At 36.0% G+C, this 23,403-nt stretch overlaps 1 protein-coding gene across 2 annotated transcripts in view; it reads right to left on the reverse strand.

The window, feature by feature from the left end:
- Window positions 1–11,301, reverse strand: part of GABRG1 (gamma-aminobutyric acid type A receptor subunit gamma1) — a 70,294-nt gene extending 58,993 nt beyond the window's left edge. Inside the window, exon 1 of one of the 2 annotated variants that reach the window (XM_036072268.2) lies at window positions 11,004–11,299. In XM_036072268.2, the coding sequence (XP_035928161.1) occupies window positions 11,004–11,107 (104 nt within the window). In that variant the 5' untranslated portion in view covers window positions 11,108–11,299. Of the gene's footprint in view, window positions 1–11,003 lie in introns of both variants that reach the window. The other variant, XM_036072269.2, reaches the window with a different exon arrangement.
- Window positions 11,302–23,403: the final 12,102 nt, after the last annotated feature.

Genomic DNA, 23,403 nt, shown 5'->3' on the forward strand with positions numbered 1-23,403 from the left:
CTTTCTTTGAAACATGATTGTAGTTAAATGGAAGTCTCCAGGGGAAAAAAAAATAAAAAGCTTTTTCTATTTTTTAACAGTAGCAACATCCTGATAATCCAAAAGCACATGTTCATAGTGGTTTATATTCCCATTTCCCCAGCTATCTCAGAGGTAATATGAGAATCTCAGTGCTATCACAAAGCTAATTATCTTCATTTTTGGCAATAATAGAAAGGAAATTTCATTATAGTTGATTTTTCTACATCTTCCCTCCAAGCTTTCTAAATTACTTTCAGAATATTCTTTAATTACATTAAGATCTTACTGATATTATTTTGGTGATTAAAAAGTACTTGTCATAATTTAAAAAAATAGTTCACATAGTTTATCTGATGTCTCAATATCTTTCACAGGCTGGGGGATTTTTGTAATGTTTATATACATTGAGTGACCATTCATTTGGGGGAAAGAAGTATGGTTTTCTTAGGTAACACTGAGATTTTCTTGACTCGTGCTCAAGCACTTCTTTTAAATAATTTGGATAAGTATAATTTTATAATTAATGGAAATACATTTAGACCCCTGAGTATAAAATTTTAGTAACTGTTATTTTAAAGATTGATGTTTTTATTGTTACTAACAACCACTGAGTGCCTAGAGGGCACCATTAAGTTCTTACCATGTTTCAGGAATTGTGTGCTACGTTCTTTCCACATCTTATGTCATTTAATCCAGAGTAATTTCATGAAATAAATATTAATATTACTACTTTACAGATGAGAAAAAATAGATTTATAGAGTTTCCAGGACATACCCTATTAAATAATAAAACCAGGAAGATTAACTTAATTTGAAGGCTATTTTCTCTCACTTTTTTTTTTTTTTTTTTTGGAAGGTTCCATAGTATCATCTCATTTTATCTTTATTAAAAAATCCAGGGTGATTGGACTGTGAGTTTTCTAATTCATAAGAATGCAGCAACACTTATGGTAGGTAATTAGTACATTTGGATTGTGCATGGATAGGATGCTAATCTCCATCCTTGAATTCCAAAAGGTTAGAATAATAATTTCAGGGAATCACACACACATTCTCCGATGAAAAGACTTTCTAACATGTGTGCTTAACTTCCAATACAATGCTTTAATTCATTTATAGAGGAAATATCATGTAGTGCAAGTGTGCTAACTTCTGAAAATGCAAAGACAAAGTTGTATTCCTGATCTAAATTATCTTATTTTCTAATAAAGGAGAAAACTATTCAAACAAATGATATAGAAGACTATCATATGAAAAGATGTTTATCACAGTATTATCTATGATAGCACAAATTCTAAATACTATGAGTATGTTTAAGTAAATAATTATGTAACCCTATGGTGTAATGGATGTATCCATTTGACTGATTTTGTGAATAGCCTATGAAAATAGAAAATTACTTTCATATTCTAATGTTATATGAAAAATAACATATAACAATTTGTTTTACCAAAACCTATGTATAAAATGGCTGAAGGTTTAATGGGAAAGCGGCATAATGAGTACACTAAGTATTCTACACTAGCGGAGCTGTAGAAAATTGAATTTTGTTTGTATATTAATAGTATGCTACAGTCTTTCTGTAGAATTTTGTAATATAAATACATTTGTCATTAATGCCTACCTAAAAATGAGCTGCCTTTTCCTATAAATCAGATAGAGTTTTGAAATAAATTTCTAATCATAAAATCAAATAATTAAACAGAGCCTTTTATAGAGAGAAGCAGACTTTATGCTCTGCCAAGAAAACAATGGCAGCCCTGAAAATTTGCTGCTCGGCTCTTCCACGGGAACAGAGTTGACTGACACCCCAGCCGCCAGCCCTCCGGACCAGACCTACATCTGCACCAGACCCAAACTTCCCTGGGCTGCTTCCAGCAATAACTGGACATAGAGGCAGTCCTAGTACACACCCATTCCTGCAGGACGAGGGGCTCCTCTAAAGGGCAACTCATGTTAGACAACTCTCACTGGCCTGGTCGAAACTTTCCTAGAAGTGCTCGACAGTCTGAGACTCTTTTGACACAAATGTCTTCCCACCCCACCCCACCCTGGCCTGCCCCACCGACCACCATGGAGGTGTCAGACCTCCATTACGTCAGAGGCCCCCTCAGCTTGCTTCCACTTCTCCTTTTTATCTCACACAGGCATTTCTCTCAAAAATCTCTTCCATGTCTAATCTCATCTTGGCATCTGCATCTCCAAGGCTTCTGCTTCTCACATTTTTTAATTGACAGCGCTAATTATTTACTAACGAAAAATTTTGAGTCACCTACATCAGTGTCGGTTTGTCTTTTTTTGTCTAAGCTATTTTAAGACATGATACAAATCAACCTGTTTATATAAGTTATTGCATGTGAAAAAGTGCTTTAATGAGTGTATTACTGTTCTTAATAAAACAAGCAAAAGTTTTGAACTAGTGATAACTAAGACAGGCTAAGTAAAACAACATATGTTATACCATACAATTATAACGAGAATTCACCTTTATAGCTAGAGAAAAATAATATAAGCCTATACCAAGTCAATCAATTAATAGAAACTGTCTTTCATAAAAAGGCTGAATATTCATCAGGGTTTGCGCAGGATGGCTTTGATTTACACCTGTTGTCCTAGAATAATAACAGCACCCTCTTTCACTCACAAAATGGCCTAATTTGGATGATAAATTACATAGTCACCCTTTATATAGTTCATATAAAGGTGACTGTAATGTCCTGGTTCTGACACCTGGGGACAATTCTTCCGTTAATCTGTTTAGACAATGGAGATGAAACTCCAAAGCCAGGCCTCATCTGAGCTGTTGCTCATTACAGATTAGTGTTTGTTTATAAACATCAGATATGTTTCTATAAGCATAAGTCAAGTGACAAGTTCCAGGAAAGAAACATACCTGTTCTAATGTTTCTGAGTAGAAGATATCCTAATGCCAAAGCCTACGGGAGCTAGCTTTTAAAGAGTAGATATAGCCATTGATTTTAGATCTGAAATTAAGACAAGAAAAGTAAAGTAAAAAATAAAAATGTGAATTTTCTTGTTTTCTTTTTTCCTTTATATTCTAGCTGCTAAATTCTTTTGTACAAAGCTCCTTTCTACAATTGTAGCTCTGAATCATTTTTATTATTTGTAAAAGTTAGTAGGGAAGCAAAAGAAGTAAAAGCATTACAGTTATAGATCTGAACTTTCAGAGTTTTAGAGAGGTGAAATGATAGTCCATTCAATTCGATGATCATTTTTTTTTTAGCACAATGGAATACAGGATCCATCACTTAACACACATAGAGAAGAATACTTAGGAAATTTGAGAAAGGAGAAAGGAGCCTCGCCTAGAATATTAAGTAAGTGTGTTCCACTTTGTGTTTCCAAAATGTCCAGGGCTTAACTCTCCTATAAAATTGATCACATTGCATCTTAATTAACTACCTTATTTATTTATGACCTTCTCTAAGCTCATTGAAGGTAAGGGTTAAGGTTTTCAATGTGGTATCATTGGCACATAGCCCAATGCCTAACACATGGTAGGTGTCCAATAAAAATACTCACTGAATAAATGGAAAGAATATTAGATCTCATCTTGCTATTTGCAGGTAAAATTACAGTGAATCAAGAAAATAAACAACTAAAAACTATAACTATTTGCCTTAATAGGAGAATTTATTATTGTAGCTAATGTAATATAAAATTAATTTAAAAAAACAAAGTATCTTTCTGATACTAGCACTAGCCCCTCATAAATAAAAACAAAAATATTTCTTTCATAATAACAGTATGACTTACAAAATTATTAAGAGGAAATGTAATAGGGAAGATATAAGTCTTATGTGAAAAAACAAAAAAAATGAAGAATATAAAAAGAAAAAAAATAAAGGCACAGTAAACATTTTGGCTATAAAACAACATTGTTAATATATTATCCCTAAATTACCTTATAGATTTAATGAAGTTTTAATCAGAATCCCATAATTCAGATGTAAGAGGTTAAAATCATCATAACTAAGTAGGAGAATCAATATGGGAGTTTATAAGAAATCATTAAACAAGAGAATTGTTAGATGAAATTTGCCCTGCCAGAATAAAAAGAAAACATATTTTTTAGAGGAGGTAAAATAAACCATAATTTTCATTAAGTCTATTAAAAATGACCATTGGTTTGAAAGTATATTAAAATAAAAACCAAATTCTCTATTGCTCCAACTTATATACATAGATCCTGACAGAACATAAATTAGCCTTAGAAACAATATAATTCTTTATGACATTCACATTCTCTAAGCCTTCAGTGCTCTTATGCATCAGATAAATTCTAGAAGTCTGCTAAAAATTTTGCAAAGAGGAGCTTTATTAAATTAGAAAACATATTAAAAGATCTTAAAATTAAACCGAAGAAAGAAATGGCAATTAGTTCCTCTGAATGCAGAAAAATATACCTTTTTTTCCTAAGTCTTGGGATCACAAAATGAGAGATTAAAATATTTTTATTGACATAAGGATACCTTCAGACCCATTCACTTAAAAAGGAGAGAATACAGATGCATAGAACAAAAGCAGCAAAACTATCTTTCTAGTCATTCCAGGTGTGACAGTTTGAAGGTTTTTCAAAAAGAACCCTTACTAAGGAAATGACAACACAAACATACACTCATAAGCCACCTGCACGGAACCACAAATTAGTTTATAGAACATACCTGTCTGAGTAACACTTAAATTTAATCTAGCCAATATGGTTACTTTGTTCTAGTCAATATGGCTATTTTGTGGAAAAGGCAATCTTTACTCAAAACACTCTTCTTCATGTGTTGGCAGATTATTCTGCCAGTTATACATATCTGATGCATAAGAGGTAGGTAATGTCCCTGCATTTAAGCAATTCACAAATTGTACAAGTAACAGTCCTAGAAATCTACTCAAATATTAACTCTACTCAAATATTAACTTGTACAGAATCCTTGATTCTAGCAGTCTTAAAGCTACCTGGAGAACCAAATCACACCAATATTAAACTATTTATATTAGGCTAACTATATTCTCATCATAGACTTTCTGATATGCCCATGTAGCTGCAGGTTAGAGTGGAGGGTCTTTGTCAACTTTACTTCTCCGTCCTTAATGCTTAGCGCAATCTCTACTACTGGGTTACTCAATGTATCTGTTAGTCAATGTATTTGTCTAAAAATAAGGAGAAATTTTAAATCTCCAAATACATTGTATCTGGGAGAAAAGGATTCCCACAGTTCAGAAGTTCACTATTAAACTAAATGATACAGGTTATAACAGGATGTTGCTATTTTAATGCCACAGGTTAGATGACCAGAGTAAAGGATCTCCCAGAAGATATAGGAATACAGTTTTCAATTTCAAAAGGCCTACTAAACTGTGAGACCATACCACTGGCCACAGACCGGTAATGTTATCTCTCTCCCTCTCTCTTTCCTTCACTAATACTGTTCCATGACAGTGAGAACTTCAGTGTTTCCCCAGAGTTGCAACTGATGTCAGTTTCCTTGGTGTCCCCATTATAGCTCATCTAGAATTCTGAATAGCAAATACAGCATTTTATCATCAACGTAAACTACTAGAGTACAGGTTCACTGGGGACAGGGACTCTGCCTTCTTGGTCCTGCGCATCTAGCATTTCTGTTACATACATGCCCTGTGTACAGGATACAAACACTATGAGGGCAAGGATTCTGTCTGACTTACCACTGCATCTCCAGGTGCTAGAACTCAGCTTAACACACAGTAGGCACTGAGTAAATATTTGTTGAATGAATGCTAATGCTCAATAAATGTTTACTGAGTGAATTAATAGCTAAGACTATTTCCTGAAACATGAGGCTTCAGTTGGTTAAACTATTTTACTACAAATAGAATTAGATTCTGAGATACTTAAAAATAGAGACAAATTTCATCTGCCTCCCACAGAGTACAAGAACTCTAACAAGCTTCTGCTTGAAGAAGTCTAGTGATAAGGCATCCATTATTTTGTTAGAGGCCTTTTGTTTTTTTTTGTTTTTGTTTTTGTTTTGTTTTGTTTTTTAAAGATTTTATTTATTTATTTGACAGAGAAAGACACAGCGAGAGAGGGAACACAAGCAGGGGGAGTGGGAGAGGGAGAAGCAGGCTTCCCACTGAGCAGGGAGCCTGATGCGGGGCTCAATTCCAGGACCCTGGGATCATGACCTGAGCCTAAGGCAGACACTTAACGACTGAGCCACCCAGGCGCCCCTGTTAGAGGCCTTTTGAAAGAAAATCTGCCTTCACGTAGCTTTCACTACTTGGTTATGATTTGTCCCGCTATACCTATGTGTAATAAATTCAACCATGATTTTATATAGCATCCTTAGAAATAAGTTGCTATTTGAGTCCTCAAAAAAACTTATCTGAATTCCAAATTCTTGCTTTTAACTCTTTATCCTATGATATTTTTTCTAGATCAAGGGCTTCACTTTGTTAAAGTTTTTCCTAAAATAATTAATCTAGCACTGCACATAATATTCCAGATTATGTGATAGGTACACAGTAGATTTTTATACCTCCTCTGTTTCTATCAATTGCATTGTCTGTTCTTTTCTTTCCTTTCCTCATTCCTTCCATCCCTCTTATCCTTTTTTCCCCCACTCATCCATAGTCATGTTATTTGCTTTGACTTATATTGCATTTGTAATCTGAGAAGTGTGGTGGTTAAGAATGCAGGCTCTGGGCATAGAACACATGGACTTGAGTCTTGGATTCAGCATTTATCAGCAAGAAGATGTTTAGTGAATTCCTAAAAATTGCTGTGCCCCAGTTTTCCCATCTGCAAAATGGGGAGAAGAACAGTATCTAAGCAGTATTATCCCTTCATACTTGATTGGTTGCTTGGCTAAGTGTAACGTTCTAGGCTGAACATTTGTTTTTATAATCTTGGAGCCATTTCCCCCATAGTCTTCTGGTACTGTGATGAGAAATCTCATGGCTCTCTAATTTTCTTTCCTTGATTGAGATCTGTTCTAACAGCAGACTGTTCTGTTCATCCTGGGAGTTCTGAATGTATGTTTCTTTATTGTGACTACAAGATGTTTTGCTTTGATTAGTACCATAAATCTAGGCCTTAGCAGTGAGTATAAACTGCATACAGGTAACACTCACGTCTAGTCTGCTCGCCACTGTAAACCCAGCATGCTGTACTGTGCATGGCCCATAACAGGCTTTCAAGAAATATTTGTTGAATAAAAGAATGAATGATCTCTCCAGAATCCAAAACATATCTAATAATGCATAAGGGTTCAAGGACTTTACTGCATTGAGACAACTTTAACCAGCATAAATAATAGTAGAATCACTGTAATTCTCAGAATATCTGTTGTTATATCTTTTCAGTTAAAATTTTAAGTGCTATGTATTTTGCAATAATTTTCTCTCTTGGTCTTGAAACAAGCTGGGAAGGAGAATTTCATTTCCATTTTCACAAATGAGGACTCTCTGCCTCAAAGATTTTCCCGAAATTACCCTAGTGGGAAATGGTGGAGCTAAAACTAGAATTTACATTCCCATGGCCAAGTCCAGGATTCTCAATTGGTACCTTGTGTATATGTGAATTATTCCCCTGAGGCCCATACATTTAATTTATGCACACCTTTCCTCTTTCCCTCATGGCAGTCATTTATCATATTTTGATAATATCTCAAGAGCTTTTTTTCCCCCCAATTTTCCAGCCTGCCTTGTCCCCTCTCCTTTGGGACCCTGCCTTCATTAATACTTTCTTAGACAAATTTTAATCACCTTTATATAACTATAAAATATTAGATTAGCCTATTTAATGATTGAATGAAAAGTCGAACATTTCCTTTTGTTGCTTAGGCAAAAGTATGTCCCATAGTATATAATGGAACAAAATAGAAGGATATACCTATAAGACTCTATACACAGGGGATTGATCTATTACAGTATTTGTATTTTAGTTTCCAAAAATATTTTGTCTCTCGGTCCTTCTTTGAATATTTTGTTATCATGGAACATCATTACTCGGTAATTTTGTCCTCAAGTTTGCATCAGTATTTTATTAGAAAATTAAGTCAAAAATTAGATGCCTAAAGAAAAATCAATCACTACCACCTCCACAAAATACTGAAATTACTTGAAAATAATATATTTTATAAAGGAAGTGTATTTGAATATTTTCGTTTTGGCAACTGACTGCTAAGTTGTATGATTATTGACTCATGAAATTGGGGAAAAAAAAAAACAAGTTATTTTCCCTGGGCTCTCTCAAAATATAACTTCTTAATCAAAGCTTATGATAAATACTTTTTAGAATAACTAAAACCTCCAAGCACTTTTTTCAACTCTTCTTAAAAATCTGATTATAGTTAGATTTTCTCAACATTATAAATAAGTCAAATCAAGCTTAAGAGATTTTAACCAACTTGTCAAGATGTCATAGAGCTTCACAGAGAACGAAACACAGGAACCTTGACTACAGCTTTTAGTTACAACAATAGGATAGGCTTTCATAGTTCAGCAATATAAAAATCAATAGTGTCTCTCCTTTATGCATTTGATGGAAACTAATGAGGAAACAAGCTATTGTCTCTGATTAAATATAAGAAATAACAACTTCCAGTTTGGTAAATCCCCAAATAGGTGACTTTGAAGATTTATTTTAGAAACCAGCATAAGACAACAAAATTCTTATAAACAGAACCATTTGTGATTAGTTTTAAAAGAAACGTCCCTCAAAAGAAGGAGAAAGGGAGAAGGAAATATGAATGTAACTGTTTTATACATGTTGACACCCATTATCTCCAGCTAAATATTAAAAGGGTGAAAACTTCACCACAACTGTAGACACTTTAAAGTAAAGACATAAACTCTCATCATGGAGGCCCTGGCAGCTAATTATAACAGCAACATATAGCTTTATTTTTTTAACATTCTTTTATTGTTTGGCCAGAATAATCCAAATCATCTATACTATTATGATAAAATGAATTATTTATCTATTTTAACTGCATAACACTTCTCTCTCACTCACTCTTACATATGGTAAAAAAAAAAAAAAAAGTACATGGAATTCCAATTAGAATTTCACTCTTGAAAACTGCAAAGAAAAGCCAATAGAGCAACGATTGAGTTGTTTTATGTTTCAGTTCAAATCTAAAACATACTGAATATGAAAATTTGTAGAAATCATAAGTGATCTCCTACTGCCCTTCATTTCCTAGATGAATTAACTGTTCAAAGAGGGTAAGGACTCTTGACACAGATCATGTCTCTAGACTTCCAGAACCCATCTCTGTCCACTATACTACATAACTCTTTTACTCTGAGCAACTTGAAGAGAGTTCTGGAGCCAATTATGATAACTGTAATATAAATAGCCTCAAAAACAAAAGATATGATTTCTTTACTCTCTTTAGATGTTTTGTTTTAGATATTTCGTCAATCAGCTTGTCTATTAGGTTCCAAGGGAAACTTGCACTTACAATGGCAAAGGAGCATACAGGTTGTTACTTCAGAAAACCACTGGGTAAATCTGTTTTTACTTATGAGAATACAGATTCATTTGTAATATTATGAAGATGCATGAAAACACTGATACATGATCGGCCAAAATATCTTCTATAACTTTACAATATATTCAAAGAAATAAGTGATTATGATACAACTTATATACAGGAAATAATTAGTCAGTAGTATGTTCGTGCCCATGCAGAACAAATTTAAGTTTCTAAGGGGAAAGGGTAAATAAACTAAAACCATAATACTTTTAAAAAAAAATCATATGTCAAACATTTTCTGGCCAGTCAAATATTGCTTAGCATAGCTTAATCCATTCTCTGTTTTGGGAGAGAAAATATAGTTGTTCTATCTGCTGGTAATGACATAAATATTCACTCTAGCTGTGTAGTAAAATTAATCATCATCATCATTTTTTTTTTAGTAATGATGCAAGTAGTTATAAAGACATGTTTCCATCTGCATAGTGATTGCATTTTACTTGAGTTCTAAACAAGATCACATAATACAATAATATAATGTTAAATATACATTTATATAAAATACAGTTACATGATATGAATAGTATGTCCAAGACCTTAATAGTGTCTATGTCTTAATATATTTTAACTCCATTCAGCCACTACTCTTATATCCAGGTACAATACCTGAGCATTTTATTTTTCTGTCAGAACGATTTCAAAGTTTTATTGGAAGATATTACAGTCCAAGGAGCCCAAATCCTGTTCCTGTTAAATTGGAGGCTTGGGGTTGCTAATGTCTCTCTCTCTCTCTCTTTGTCTCACACACACACACACACACACACACACACACACACACACACACATTCATATCCATACAATTTTTTACCTCCTTGTAGATAACCAATTAAAACAAAAATTATTCAGATAGCTCAATAAAATATACATGGTTATCTCTAACTTAAATATAACACACTCTCAAGCCTGATTTTTAAGCCATATTTATAATCTCTCTCCATATGTAACTTTGGGTTTTTCCAGAATAGCAAAAAAAAAAAAAAAAAAGGTAAGAGAAAAAGCAATATTTGTTTATAGAAAATCATCATACATACCATGTTGTGTAACAAGTTTCTAAAATAACTTTCTCTTTAAAATGCAGAATTATCCAGAAAGTTCATCAGTGACATTCATTCGCTAAATTTAGTAGCAAAATCATTTTTACTCCGTCTCCCAGGAACTGAACCTTTACTAGTTTCTACTATGCCAAGTCAAACAAGCCAAAACAAAACAAATCCAAAACTGAACTGCCTTCCATGCTTTCATACATAGGCTCGTCTCATCCTATCTGAAAATAAGTGTATCTGACCAGAAAATAAAATGATGGTAAAATACCGCGCTTGTGCCCAGAGAAATGCCACTTACTTAACTTAGAATGGTTTTCAAAAAAAAAAAAAAAAGAAAAAAGAAATGAGGGGGAAGGGGGTTGATCCCAAAGAATAGTTTTAAGTCCTTGAATTTACTCACCAGTTTCCCAGATGCAGGGTCAGTAACAAGAACATCAGCCTCACCACTCTACTTTGACTCCACAGAAGAAAAGGGGAGAAGAGAAAAGCTTTCCAAGAACCCATCAGGATCGCTTTTTCCGCTCAGTTCTCCAAGCTAGGACTTTTTCTCGCACCTCGGCAGCAGCCAGGAGAGTACGGCGGGGGAGAGTGGCAAGGCAGTACACCTCCCAACCAGGTAGGATGCGACTCCCAGCGGAATTGAGCCGGGGAGCCAATCAGACCCAGAGGATGCTGGCATAAATTATCTGAAAAAGAGTTGGGCCAATCTAAGGCCCAAAGAGGCGGGGCTTCTCCTACTAGAAATCGAGCCCAGTGGGGAAAAGGGCTCCGTCTTTCCAAAAGAAAAACAAACCTCTCTCTCTCTTTCTCTCTCTCTCTCTCTCTCTCTCAGCCTCGGAGAAACGTTTGAGTGGCCTCGACAGAATCCCTCCCTAGGGGAAGAAGCCTCCCTCTTCCCCCCTGGCCTACCCTCCTGCCTGACACTATTTCGGGGGCCACTGCCTCTTTCTCTCCCGCGTTTGAATTCTGAATCCGCCTTCCCAGAGAGACCCGTGGCAAGCTTACAGTACCTAATCGGTTTTCCCCAGGCTCACGAAGGTTCTGCTAATGTTTGTTAATTATCGTTAATTTTGAGTGTTGGGCGGTGTCTCATTTCGCTTTGCAGTCCCAGCACCTGGCACAGTGCCCGGCACAAATGAGCTCTCAGGAGAGGCTGAATATCTAATTGCATGAATGAATGAGCGGGCTCGGTGCATTCCTGGTAATCACATTTCCAACCCCCCTTTCGCTGCCTTTACGAGTGAAAGGATTGGCAGTCTCCTCTCTCAGGGCACCAAAGGATGCTCATGAATAATGCCCGGCAAGAGCTATCGCATTTTACAGAAACATAAACAAAAATTCTATTTTAAAATGGTCCTTTTAGCCATAGGAGTTGGAGACCTATTGCATGGGTAATCCTTGCTCTCTGCTCCCTCCCCAGTTGCCTTCCGGTATGTTGAGCTCCGTGTTTGGTACTTAACTTCAGAGGCTCTGCTTTGAGTTTGCAGCAGAGCCCAACAGTTGCCATGGCAACCAGAAGCCTCTGGCAGCTTGAACAACTGTACAGGCGAAGACAGTGGTGGTGGTGGTGGTAGAAGCAGGCTGTCTCTGCCCAGCCGTCTTCTGCCTTTATGCTTTCCTCAATCCCTGCTTCCCACTGAAGCCACCTGGAGTTGGAGTCTTTGGCTGTCTCGCTGATCACCCCACAACCACCTGGAATTGACCAGATTCAGGGGTGAACGGCAAGTAAAAACCACGGAGTTACTTGAGAGTATTTGTCTCCGGGCAGACAATTCAAGGCAGAAGTAACAGTGTTTGTGCATGAGCATAAGGTAACTGTTGCTACCTTATCTTCTGAAATCACTTAAAGGAACTGGATGGGGGTAACAAGGTTACAGATATTTCCTGGCCCAGAATAACAGATGGTGCAGTGCTGGGCTTTTCTCTTCTCTCTGACTGATTCTCCATCTTTTTGGTCTCCTCTGAAAATAGTATTGACCTCCTTGTTTTTCTTCTCCTACTAAACGTTAATTAGGCAGCATTATTCTCTTCAACAAAGCATGTTAGTCAAGGTAGCTCATACCAAATAATTTATTTAACAATAAAGTTTTGTTATAATAGATTCTGAGGTAAATAAATTTAGTTAAAAGTTGAAGTCAATATAAATCTGAGTAGATTTTTTTTTTCTGCTTTAATTAAGAATGTGCTTTGGATAACTATTTAACTGTTTCATTGGATGCCCACACTAATTCACTGATCTGATTAGCCAGTGAACTAGGAATTAATTCACTAGAAGTATGTAGTGAATAGCAAATACTTGCCTGGTTACTCTTTGCATTATGCTAAGATTAGGTAAGATTTTTGCATATATTACTGGGGATATGATACTGCATAGTGTTATACAATAGTAGTTGATAGTTATTCCATCAAAAATTCTTAACAAGGTTTCACTCTTATTGTTCCCATATATAACTGAAAGATGCTGAGAACAGTTAAGAGAAATTAATGGAGAGGAAAGGTGAAGGATATACCCTTGGGTGATTACATGTTGCCAGTTTACTTTTATGGAAGATAAAGGACTGGAGTAATTTCCAGACTGGGAAATTTCCTGTATTTTCCAAACTCTAGATTTTTGACAATTTTATGCTGAAATATTTTCAAATTTATCTCACTCCTTTCTTTCAAGCAATTTTATCTGACTATTTCTATCTCTTTGATTTTTTTTCCTTTTTATAATATATATCTTCTGGGAAACTGATAACTGCTGTCATAGTTAATTATAATTCCCTGTAAACTGAGTAAAAGGGATCTGAGCCCTCCAGAACCCAAAGAAAGAATAATTATTTTGGATATCAGCCATGTCTTGACCCTGAGAGTCTGTCTCATTTGATTTAATAAACCAGATGGGGGGGGTGGTGGGTGACACATATTGTGAGTCCTGGAAAAAGCCAAGTAAGTATACTATACTTGTCAAAAAAAAGCATAGTGTCTCACAGAGTAATACTCAAGAGAAAACAGATCAGGTGTCATGCATGATTCTAGGTTAGAAGGCCAGAAATTGCTACCGCTAAGGGACTGGAGAAAGCTCGCTGTCTTCCATTGTGGCAGTCATTTCCAACTCGAGTCATTTGACCCCATGAGACCTTTATCAATATCTGAAGATATTTTCAGTTGTCACAACTGGGGTGGGGGGGGAGGCGTAAGCTACTGGCATCTAGGGTTAGAGTCCAGAGTTGCTGCTACGCATTCTATACCTGAAAAGAAAGCTGTCCTACAACAAAGAATTATAAAAGTTCAAATTGTCAATAAACTGAAGTTGAGAACCCCTGCAATATGGATGAAGGAGATAGGTAACCAGATTCCACTGCACTTGATGATTTCCTTATACTTCTTAGCAGTCACCATTCCCCTCCTCCTTCCTTTGATAGGCTGAGCCACAACCACCATCACTCGTCTTGTATCTAGCTCCAATGACTATCAACTCATGGTGCACAGCAAATTTCTGTTTTCCAGAATTTGTTCAGGTATCATCTTAGAATAAAATGTTTGAGATCCCTATTAAAAATGCAGATTCATGGGCTTCTACCTAGACCTAATAAGATTGTTAGCAAGAGCCTCTGAAAATCATGCATCAGAAAGTTTGAGAACCATTGTCCTATAATCATCTCACAATATAACCAGGGAGACAGTGACCTGATTATGTACATGCAACCCTGGCCCCAACAAACCCAGTTTTTGACATGATTCATCTGGTCATTATTAATTTATTCATTAAAAATATGTATTGAAAAATTCTGATGTCAGACAGTATGCCTGGCCTTAAGAATACAATGGTGAACAAGACTTGCAACTTTGTGCCTCAGTTTCTTCACTTATAAAAAGGAAATAAGAATTCTATTTAGCTGATAGAGTTGTTTTAAGGATTAAATGGATTAATATATGGGGATCACTTTAAACAGTACATGTATGTGGAAATTACTCAAAAAAATGTCATTGTTGTTAACTCATTGAAAGTAGGTTTCAAATGTAATTTATTTCCTCCAGCCCTAAGTATAATACCTGGCACCAGGTAGTTATTTCTAGTAGCTACAGTCTAATAGGGAGAGTGGAGAGGATTAGGGGACACTGCTGTTCTCACCCCACCCTCAACATTACCATGATTCCTGGCTTCTCCAGAGCTAGAAGACACTGGAGTCCTGTTCTGGTTCTTCCAATGCACTTTTCTTCAGATGGCCACAAACTGTACTTCAGTCAAAACAATAACAGGTTCCTAAATGTATCCCTCAGTATCATACTTGTTTTGCCTTGTCAGATGCTCCTCCCTCAGCTTAGGAAGCTTTTCCTCCTCTTCATTTGCCTGCTCTCTTCATCCTTCCTAGTTAAGTTTAGGGCTTATTTTTCCCCCAAGCCCTTATTGCTTATTCACTCCATGCTAGTCTGTTGAGTAGTCTGTCCTATAATAATAGTTAAAACCTACTGAATGTTTACTATGTGTCACCAGGCATTATACTTATCAGTTCTAAATTACAGGTGCATATAGTCCTCTGTTCACTTAAAGTAACCACTTCATATTTGTATCATAGAATATATCACCATTTTTGGAAACTATCTGGATTTCTACCCAAACCGTCAGTTTTGTGTTTTTAAATTTTATACTGAAGAGTCATAGTGCTTATCAGACCTCATATGTGTATATTTAATATTATGATAGTATGTGTATCTTTACCTTTCTCTCCCTAGAGTGTAGCTCAATGAAGGCAGAGATTTCATTTATTTTCATCACCCCCTTTGTCCAAAGCAGTGGCTAGCAAGTAATAGATGTTCAATACATATCTGCAGAATAATTAAGTATTCAATGTATAATCAAATGAATAAACACATTGATGGCTTTAATCCTTTTATATATTTCTGGAGCCCTTAAGGGATCTCTCTTCAACAGCGTAAGTCTCAGTGCCCATCGCCAAGTAGACAAAATCTAGATTGTGTTGCTTAACTTACTCCTTCCATGGGACCATGGGAATTAATTACTTTTCCTATATATAGGTCAATATGATCAAAATTAACAAACCACGTCATCTTAATTTATATAATCAAGTTATTACTTAAACCGAAGAGAGGGCCAACACAAAGAGATTTCAAGACTGAAGGCACACTGTCAATCTGTCCAACCTCCTGAATCCTGTATGTGGTCTCTAGAATGCAGCCAAGAGAGGGAGTTCAGAACTGATCCTTGGTGGCAGACAGCAATGGATCTATAGCTTTTAACCCTAAGTCCATCCCATTTTTTTGTTTGGTTCTGTATTGTAATTCCTTAATATAGCTTTCTGCTGCTGGTTTTCTCTACTTTTTCTTGTTTATTCCCTATTTTCCATTCTATCTGATTTCCCCACCAATATGCAAATATGCTCATGTATAACATTAAAATATGCATATACACATATTAACCTCATTTCCCACTCTGTCTTCCATGCTTATCACTTACTCCCATTAATAGCCATCCTTCCCTACTTCTTCCCCATTCATCACTCACCAAACTCTATGGTCTGCCTTCTGCCCCCATGACACCAATGCCTCTATGTTGCTAAATCCTGTAGATGTTCCACTTAGTCACTTTCTATGATCTTTCATCAGCATTTGATCCAGTTGACAATTTCCTTTCTCAAAACACTCATACATGTCATGATACCATGCTTTCCTGGTTTTTCTCATGCATCTTTAGCTAACTCTTTTTAAGCTTCTTTACATGTTTGTTCTATCTGGCCCCAACATTGTGGAATTGCTCAAATATCAGTTCAACTTCTTTTTGCATCACACTCTCATATTAAGCAACCTCATCTATTTCCCAAGCTCTCTATCTATATCATCTATATCTATATCTATATGTAACTTTTAAAAAAGGAAAGAGGCACTTGGATCGCTCAGTTATGTCAAGCATCTGACTTTTGATTTCAGCTCAGGTCATGATCTCGGGGTTGTGAGATCAAGCCCCACTTTGGTCTCTGCGTTCAACAGGGAGTCTGCTTGAGATTCTTTCTTTCCCTCTCCGTCTGCCCTTCCCCACCTAAAATAAATAAATAAATAAATAAATAAATAAATAAATAAATATCTTTTAAAAAATTAAAAATATCTTTTTAAAAAATTTGATTCCTTTCAAATCACATTGCAAGTCTGGAATTTCTATTGGACTTCAGACACATATGTCCAACTAATACCAGCCTAGTCAAACTGAAACCTCACAGTTTTTCTCGATATACACATCATCTAATCTATCATGAACTCTTCAATATTCCCAGATCTTATCTCCAATCTATCCAGTGTAGATTGCAGTGACCATGGTCTCATAAATAAGACAGCCCTTGTTCAAACTTAAGATTGTCTACTACTAACTGTGTAAGAATAAGAAGCTTACTTATTTTTTAATACCTTAATTCCCATATGATTGCTGTAAAAATGAAATTAGTTAATGAATATAAAGTTCTTAGAACAGTGTCTGGCACATAGTAAGCGCTCAGTTAATCTTAATTATTGCCGTTGTTATTATCATTCTCCAACTTCTTTCTATTTCTACTGCCAATTAATCCAAGCAGCCATCCTCTTTTACTTGGACTACTACAACACCTTCCATTTCCAGTCATACTTACCTCTGATTTATTTTTCATATAACTAGCAGATGGTAGACAATTGACTATGTTCTGTGCAAATCATTCAATGATTTCCTATTGTAGGATAAAACTGTAATATTATTATTATGGCCTTTGAGACCCTCTAGCTTCTGATCCTTCCCTTTCTCCCCTACTCCATCTTAGCACCCCTTTCCTTCTTTCAAAGTATTCCAGCCAGAATGACCCTCTTTTGGTTTTTTCATTGTTGTGACTCATTGATACCTTTGGGGTTTGCAGGTGATTTCCCCATGCCTGGATCACTCCATTCACCCTTCCCCCTTCATCTGGCTATTGTCCTCTTTTCAGTCTCAGATTAACAGGCACATTTCCAAGCAAGCTCTAGTTCCCCAATTTAAATTAAGTCCTCCATTATGCCATCCAATAGCACTCAATACTTTTCCTTCCTTTCCTTTCCTTCCTTGGTACTTTTCCTTTCCTTCTTCAGTACTTTTTCTTCCTTCCTTCCACTTGCTATATTTTATAATTCACTGATTTATTTGATTTAAGAAACAGTCACTAAACACTAGGGTTTCAAGCATTCTTCTATATACTAAAGATACCATAATAAACAAAACAGTTTCATACTCTCATGGAGCTAGCATTTTATTGATCTCTCTATAATATAAATTACATATATCTTCAATCTTAAACATATTTTCCATAAACATTTGTTTAATTTTTGTCTCTTATTTAGGCTGTTATTCCTTGATAACAAAAGACTTTATCTCTTCTTCTTTTTGCACACTGTCCCCAATGTCTGGTATCCTGCCCCATCAGAGCCATTTCCTGAATGAATAAATGAATGAAGGAATGAAAGTACAAGAAAGTTGGAATTACATAAGTAAACCCTTGTAAGCACCATGAATCATATAATTAAGTTATATTTGGAAAAAGATGAAATGTAGAATTAGGTCACATAAATTTAAATCCCTCTACATTAATTATTTTTGTGATTTTTAGCAAGCCATGATATCTCTCAATTATCTCAGTAACCTAAGGTTTCTCAATTAGAAAATAGAGATGAAAATTACTCCTACCAAAACACATATGAAGATTAAAAAAAAACTTTAGTATTACTCTTTGTAAATCATTAAATGATATAGAAATATTCGTTGTTGATATTATTATTATTTTTTGATGATCAATACAAAATCATGGTAATTAAAGAAGGCATGACAAAGAAATACAAAATATCAAGAACTAACAATGACATAGTCTTACAGTTTTCTAAACATTGGATATCTTAATTTGTTTAGATATCTTAATTTATTGAAAGCCCGTAACAATCCTGGGAGACATTTACTATTATAATTCCTTTATTTTACAGATGGCAAAACTAAGCAGCAGAGATTTACTTCCCCACATCACATAGCAAGTAGGTGGTAGAGCTGGGATTTGAATCTAGGGATTCAGGTTTCAGAGCCCATTTTTTGACCTGCTACATGATATTGTCTTTTAGATGACCAATAAGTCATGATCTCAGCTTTAAAGGAAATCATCCATATGTCTGCCAAGACATCTTTCCCCCCTCAGGTTAACCAACACTGTTATTTCAGTGACTACATACTAGGGCATCATTATTGTGAAAATCTTTCATATTTTATTTTAAAGGGCCAGCCCATAAATATGTCAAAGGTGGGAAAGAGTTTTTAAAAATGACCCTTAAGCAGCCATGTTTCAAAGGAATATAGTCCTGTTTAGGATATGAGACACTTACAGGAGAGAGATCCAGCACTTGGAGATTCATCAAAGCCTGACATTTAATGAAAAACCTAAAGGTCTTGATGGAGCTTTATTATATCAATTACTCATATAGTCTAATATATTTTATTTAAAAAATGCCTGGCTAGCAGGACTGGCATTGAAATAGTAGCCCCAGAGCATCTTTGAATGAGCCCTATCCAATACCTAACTCCCTTAACATCTAGTTTATAGCCCACAATATGTTTATTTGTGTGGTTTTGGCTAGCAGCTAAAAAATAATATAGTTTCCTATAGCCATTAAGATCCAGAGGTCCTTCAACTTGTTTATTTCCCCCCTCTATTGTCTCACTGTAGCCCTTGGTCAGGCAAAAAACACAGCAACTACAGGTAAATACTGGGAAGCCATGTACGGTCTTCAACTCTCCTCTTAGCTGTATGACGAGGTACCATGTACACCAAAAGAATTATTTTTATTGACAGAAATCTGGGGAGCCCTTATAAGTATAAATTCTAAGTTTGTTGGATCAGGGTGGAAGGATTATAATGCTGGATTTTCAAAATGTGTTAAATGAGCACATGTACTAAGCAAAGATTTTGGATTCAATATGTTTAATCAAGGGGCTAAGAGTATTTGTAGCAGTTTGCTTTAATGGTTGATTAAAGCTTTTACCCCAAGGTAAGAAATAATGAAGTTAAAACATTTGTGATACCGAAAAGTAGGTATCCAAAGTTTTAGGAAGAAATGGTTATTAGCAGAGATTTGTCCCACTCACCAACTCTAATCTATGCACCTAAATTTGTCCAAGGATACTTCCTTAACCTTAATGTATTCCTCAGGGAAGCTCCAGCAGCCTTGAAGAATTCTGGGGTGGCTATTACCTGTAGGCCAGGGATGACAGTGGCAAATGGTGCCATCAAACTGGATTCCCAAAATCCAATGGGGATAATGGGATCCCAGGGATTCCCTATATTCAGTGGGTGTGATAAAACCCCAGGACCGCAGGAGCTGAGTGGCAGCACTTAATCACTAGAATTAAATTATCACCATTGGATTTTGGGAATCCAGTTTGATGGCCTTCCTCTAAGAAACCCTGACAACATTTATCAGAGTGACTGTGTATTGTAGAAGTTGAATATCTAGACTGTGAGGCTCTAAGGCCCTGGTTCTGACTAACAGGCAATACCTGGAGATCCAAAATGCAACTGTAGTCCAGTAGCCATGGTAGATGTCTATAGAGATAACTGGATAAATGGTTTGGTTACCACAGTAAGCCTGTGTGCACCTAAACTCATCATGTGATTTTATCCCAGCTATAAAATGCATGGTTGTGAGAAACAGACTCAGCAACTGGCAGAAAACCAGATTTGTTCCTTGACTTGTGGAGAAAAACCCAGGTAAAAGCCACAGAACTACATTTATCTACCAAAATAAATAGGCAAAATGTAGTACCATACTTCTGCCGTATCAAGGACTTAAAAGGTGAAGGAGTAGTGCTTCTTATGACATACATATTCAGTCTGTCTAGTGGGCTTATGCCGAAGGCAAATGGATATGAAAGAATAACAGTGGATTATAAAATATCTAAGTAGGTAATGATTCCAATTAGAGTTGTTATCATGTGTTTTCATTGCTGGAATTTCCACAATCCCATGACAAATAGTATTTAGCAGATATTTTATTGGTGAAAACCATTAGAAGTTGACTTTTAGCTGAAAGGGTCAGCAATACACTGTTGCTGAGTTACCTCAGGGCTAAATCTAACATCCATCCTGAGGACATCATCTAGTCTAAAGGCACTTCAGTTGCCTTTCTATTGTATAAGACATCGTACTGTTCTGTCACATTGATGACACCATAATGATTGGACCTGGTAAAAAAGAAGAAGGCACTATGCGAAACACCTTGATAAGACACATGCTAACTGAAGGTGGTAAAGAATTCCACAAAAATTCAGGGCCTTACAACCTTGATGAAATTTCTAGGGGTTCAATGGCCTGCACATGTTCAGATATCTCTGTGAAGGTGAAAGGAAATTTGCTGTATCAGATCCTTCCTATTACTAAGGAAGGAACAGAATGTCTCTGGATTTTGGAGGCAACAGATTCCTTATTCCGGTTTATTACTCCAACCCATTTGCCAGGTAACCTTAAAGTCTGTTCTTTATTAGTGCTTTTATTGTTTTTATCAGGACTCAGAAAAGAGAAAATTCGGTAAGTTTAGATTATTGCATAAACTGCTCTAAAAATTCGGTAAGTTTAGATTATTGCATAAGTTGCTCTACCATTTGGGCCACAGGATACGGCAAATCCAATTATGTTCGAAATGATGGTAGCAGATAGGGATACTCTATGGCACTGATGGACAAATTCCTATTGGTGAACCACAAAGTAGACTTTTAAGATTTTAGAGCAAAGCAATGCCATTCTCTTCAGATTATTTTCTTCTTTTAAGAAATAGATTCTGGCTTGCTACTGGTCTATAGCAGAAAATGAACACTTTCTATGAGCCACCAAGTTACCATACAACCTGAGCTACCCTTCACCAGTTGGTATTGTTGGGCATGGACAGAAGTCTATCAACAAATGAAAGCAACACACATGAGATCAGGCTTGAGTGAAGCATGAAGGCATAGATAAAGTCACATGAACAAATGGCTCAGATGCCTATGGCCCATAATCCAGCTCCATTACCCCTCTCTCTCAATCATTATCCTTAGAACCCCATTAGGAGTTTCCTATGACTAGTAACTGAGGAAGGAAAAATCAGGCCTTATTTACAAGTAGCTCTGTAGGATTGACTAGAACCACCCCAGAGCAGACAACAGCAGCTCCACAGTTTCACTCCATGATGCCTCCAAATAAAGCAGGGAAGAAAAGTCCTCCCAGTAGGCAGAACTTGTGAGTAGTATAACTATTTTGTTAAGGTTTTTTTTCCTGAAGTGAGAGATGGTCAGAGGCAGGATCCACACTGATTCCTAAGTTGTGACTAAAGATCAGAGATTGGAAGGAACACATAGGAAAAATCGTGACAGGAAGAAATGGGAAGAGATATCTGGATAGATATCTCTGAATGAGCACAGAATATCAAGATATTTTTTGATCCATCTGTGAATGCTCACCAAGGAGTAGTTTCAGCAGAATAAGATGTTTATAATCACATGAACAAGATGATGTCTTGTATGACTATCAGCCTCTTTCTCCAGCCACCCTTGTCCTTACAGACTGTCTCTTACATAAAGTGGACATGGCAGCAGGGATGAATGTTATGCATAGTACCAACAACATAGATTCAACAAATATAGTCTGACTTACAATTTCCCAGGTTTGTTTTTTTTTTTTTAGTATTTTACTTATTTATTTGAAAGAGAGAGAGAACACAAGCCCGAGGAGGGGCAGAGGGAGAAGCAGACTCCCTGCTGAGTAGGGAGCCTGATGCAGGGCTCCATTGATCCCAGGCCACCAGGCACCCAAACAATTTCCCAGCTTTTTAATAACAGATACTAATACTTAGCTCCCAATATGGTACCATTCCCCAGGGACATCAACTAGCTGCCTGGGAATAAGTTGATTAAATGGGACCCTTCCAAGGATGCCATTTTCTTCTGCAAGTTAGCTGAATTGTCAGGATGGGAGGTTGTGAAAAACACCCCAGTTTCCAATTTTTCTTCACTTTCTATCCTTTCACTTCTTCCACAATTGCTATTTGGTCCTACCTACAAAATTCTACAGAAGGCTGACTCATTTTTTGCAAAAGTAAGAGGTCCAAATTACAAAGTCTCCAAGAGTATTTGAAAATAAACAAGGTCTAATGTGTTGAGTCACAGTATTGAAGTATTTTTACATTAAAATCTTTATGGACAGATCTCACATGACACAGTAATCATCATCTGATATCTACATGTTTTTCTGTAATTCTACACTGTATTTGTATTCCATTTATAGCAGTTTGTATTTTATATTATGGTGTTTGTCACTAAATGGTAAACTCTCTATGGCAAAGACTCTCGTTTTTGTCTTCGTGTTCCTAATATCTGGCTATAGTGGGCACACTATAACAGTTGAATGAAAAAGAGTGAATTTTTGAATTATCTGTCAGTATGTATATCTACAGAAATGAGAACAACATTTAAGTCATAAAAACATAATTAAGAATTGGAGACTTGTTACAAACTTGGGTGCATAGGATGGGATATATAAAGGTTAATATGAGGAGAGTTTTCTCATCAGAAATAAAGATGGTACAAGGATTTGGTGCAAGTTGAGCCCTTCAGAATTGTGTATACTGCATTTTTGTTCATCAAAACAGACTTGAAAGTTTATCAGGGAAATTGTGTCAGATTCCATGGGTAAAAAAGAGGAATATATTTGTCTGGATATACAGGGTAGTGTTATAGACCAGGAGTATGGACAATTAATTACTGAAGCAAATTATGAGGCAATGAATATAGAACCAAA

This window comes from Halichoerus grypus, chromosome 3 (assembly GCF_964656455.1).
Source record: "Halichoerus grypus chromosome 3, mHalGry1.hap1.1, whole genome shotgun sequence".
NCBI classification, from domain to species: Eukaryota; Metazoa; Chordata; class Mammalia; order Carnivora; family Phocidae; genus Halichoerus; species Halichoerus grypus.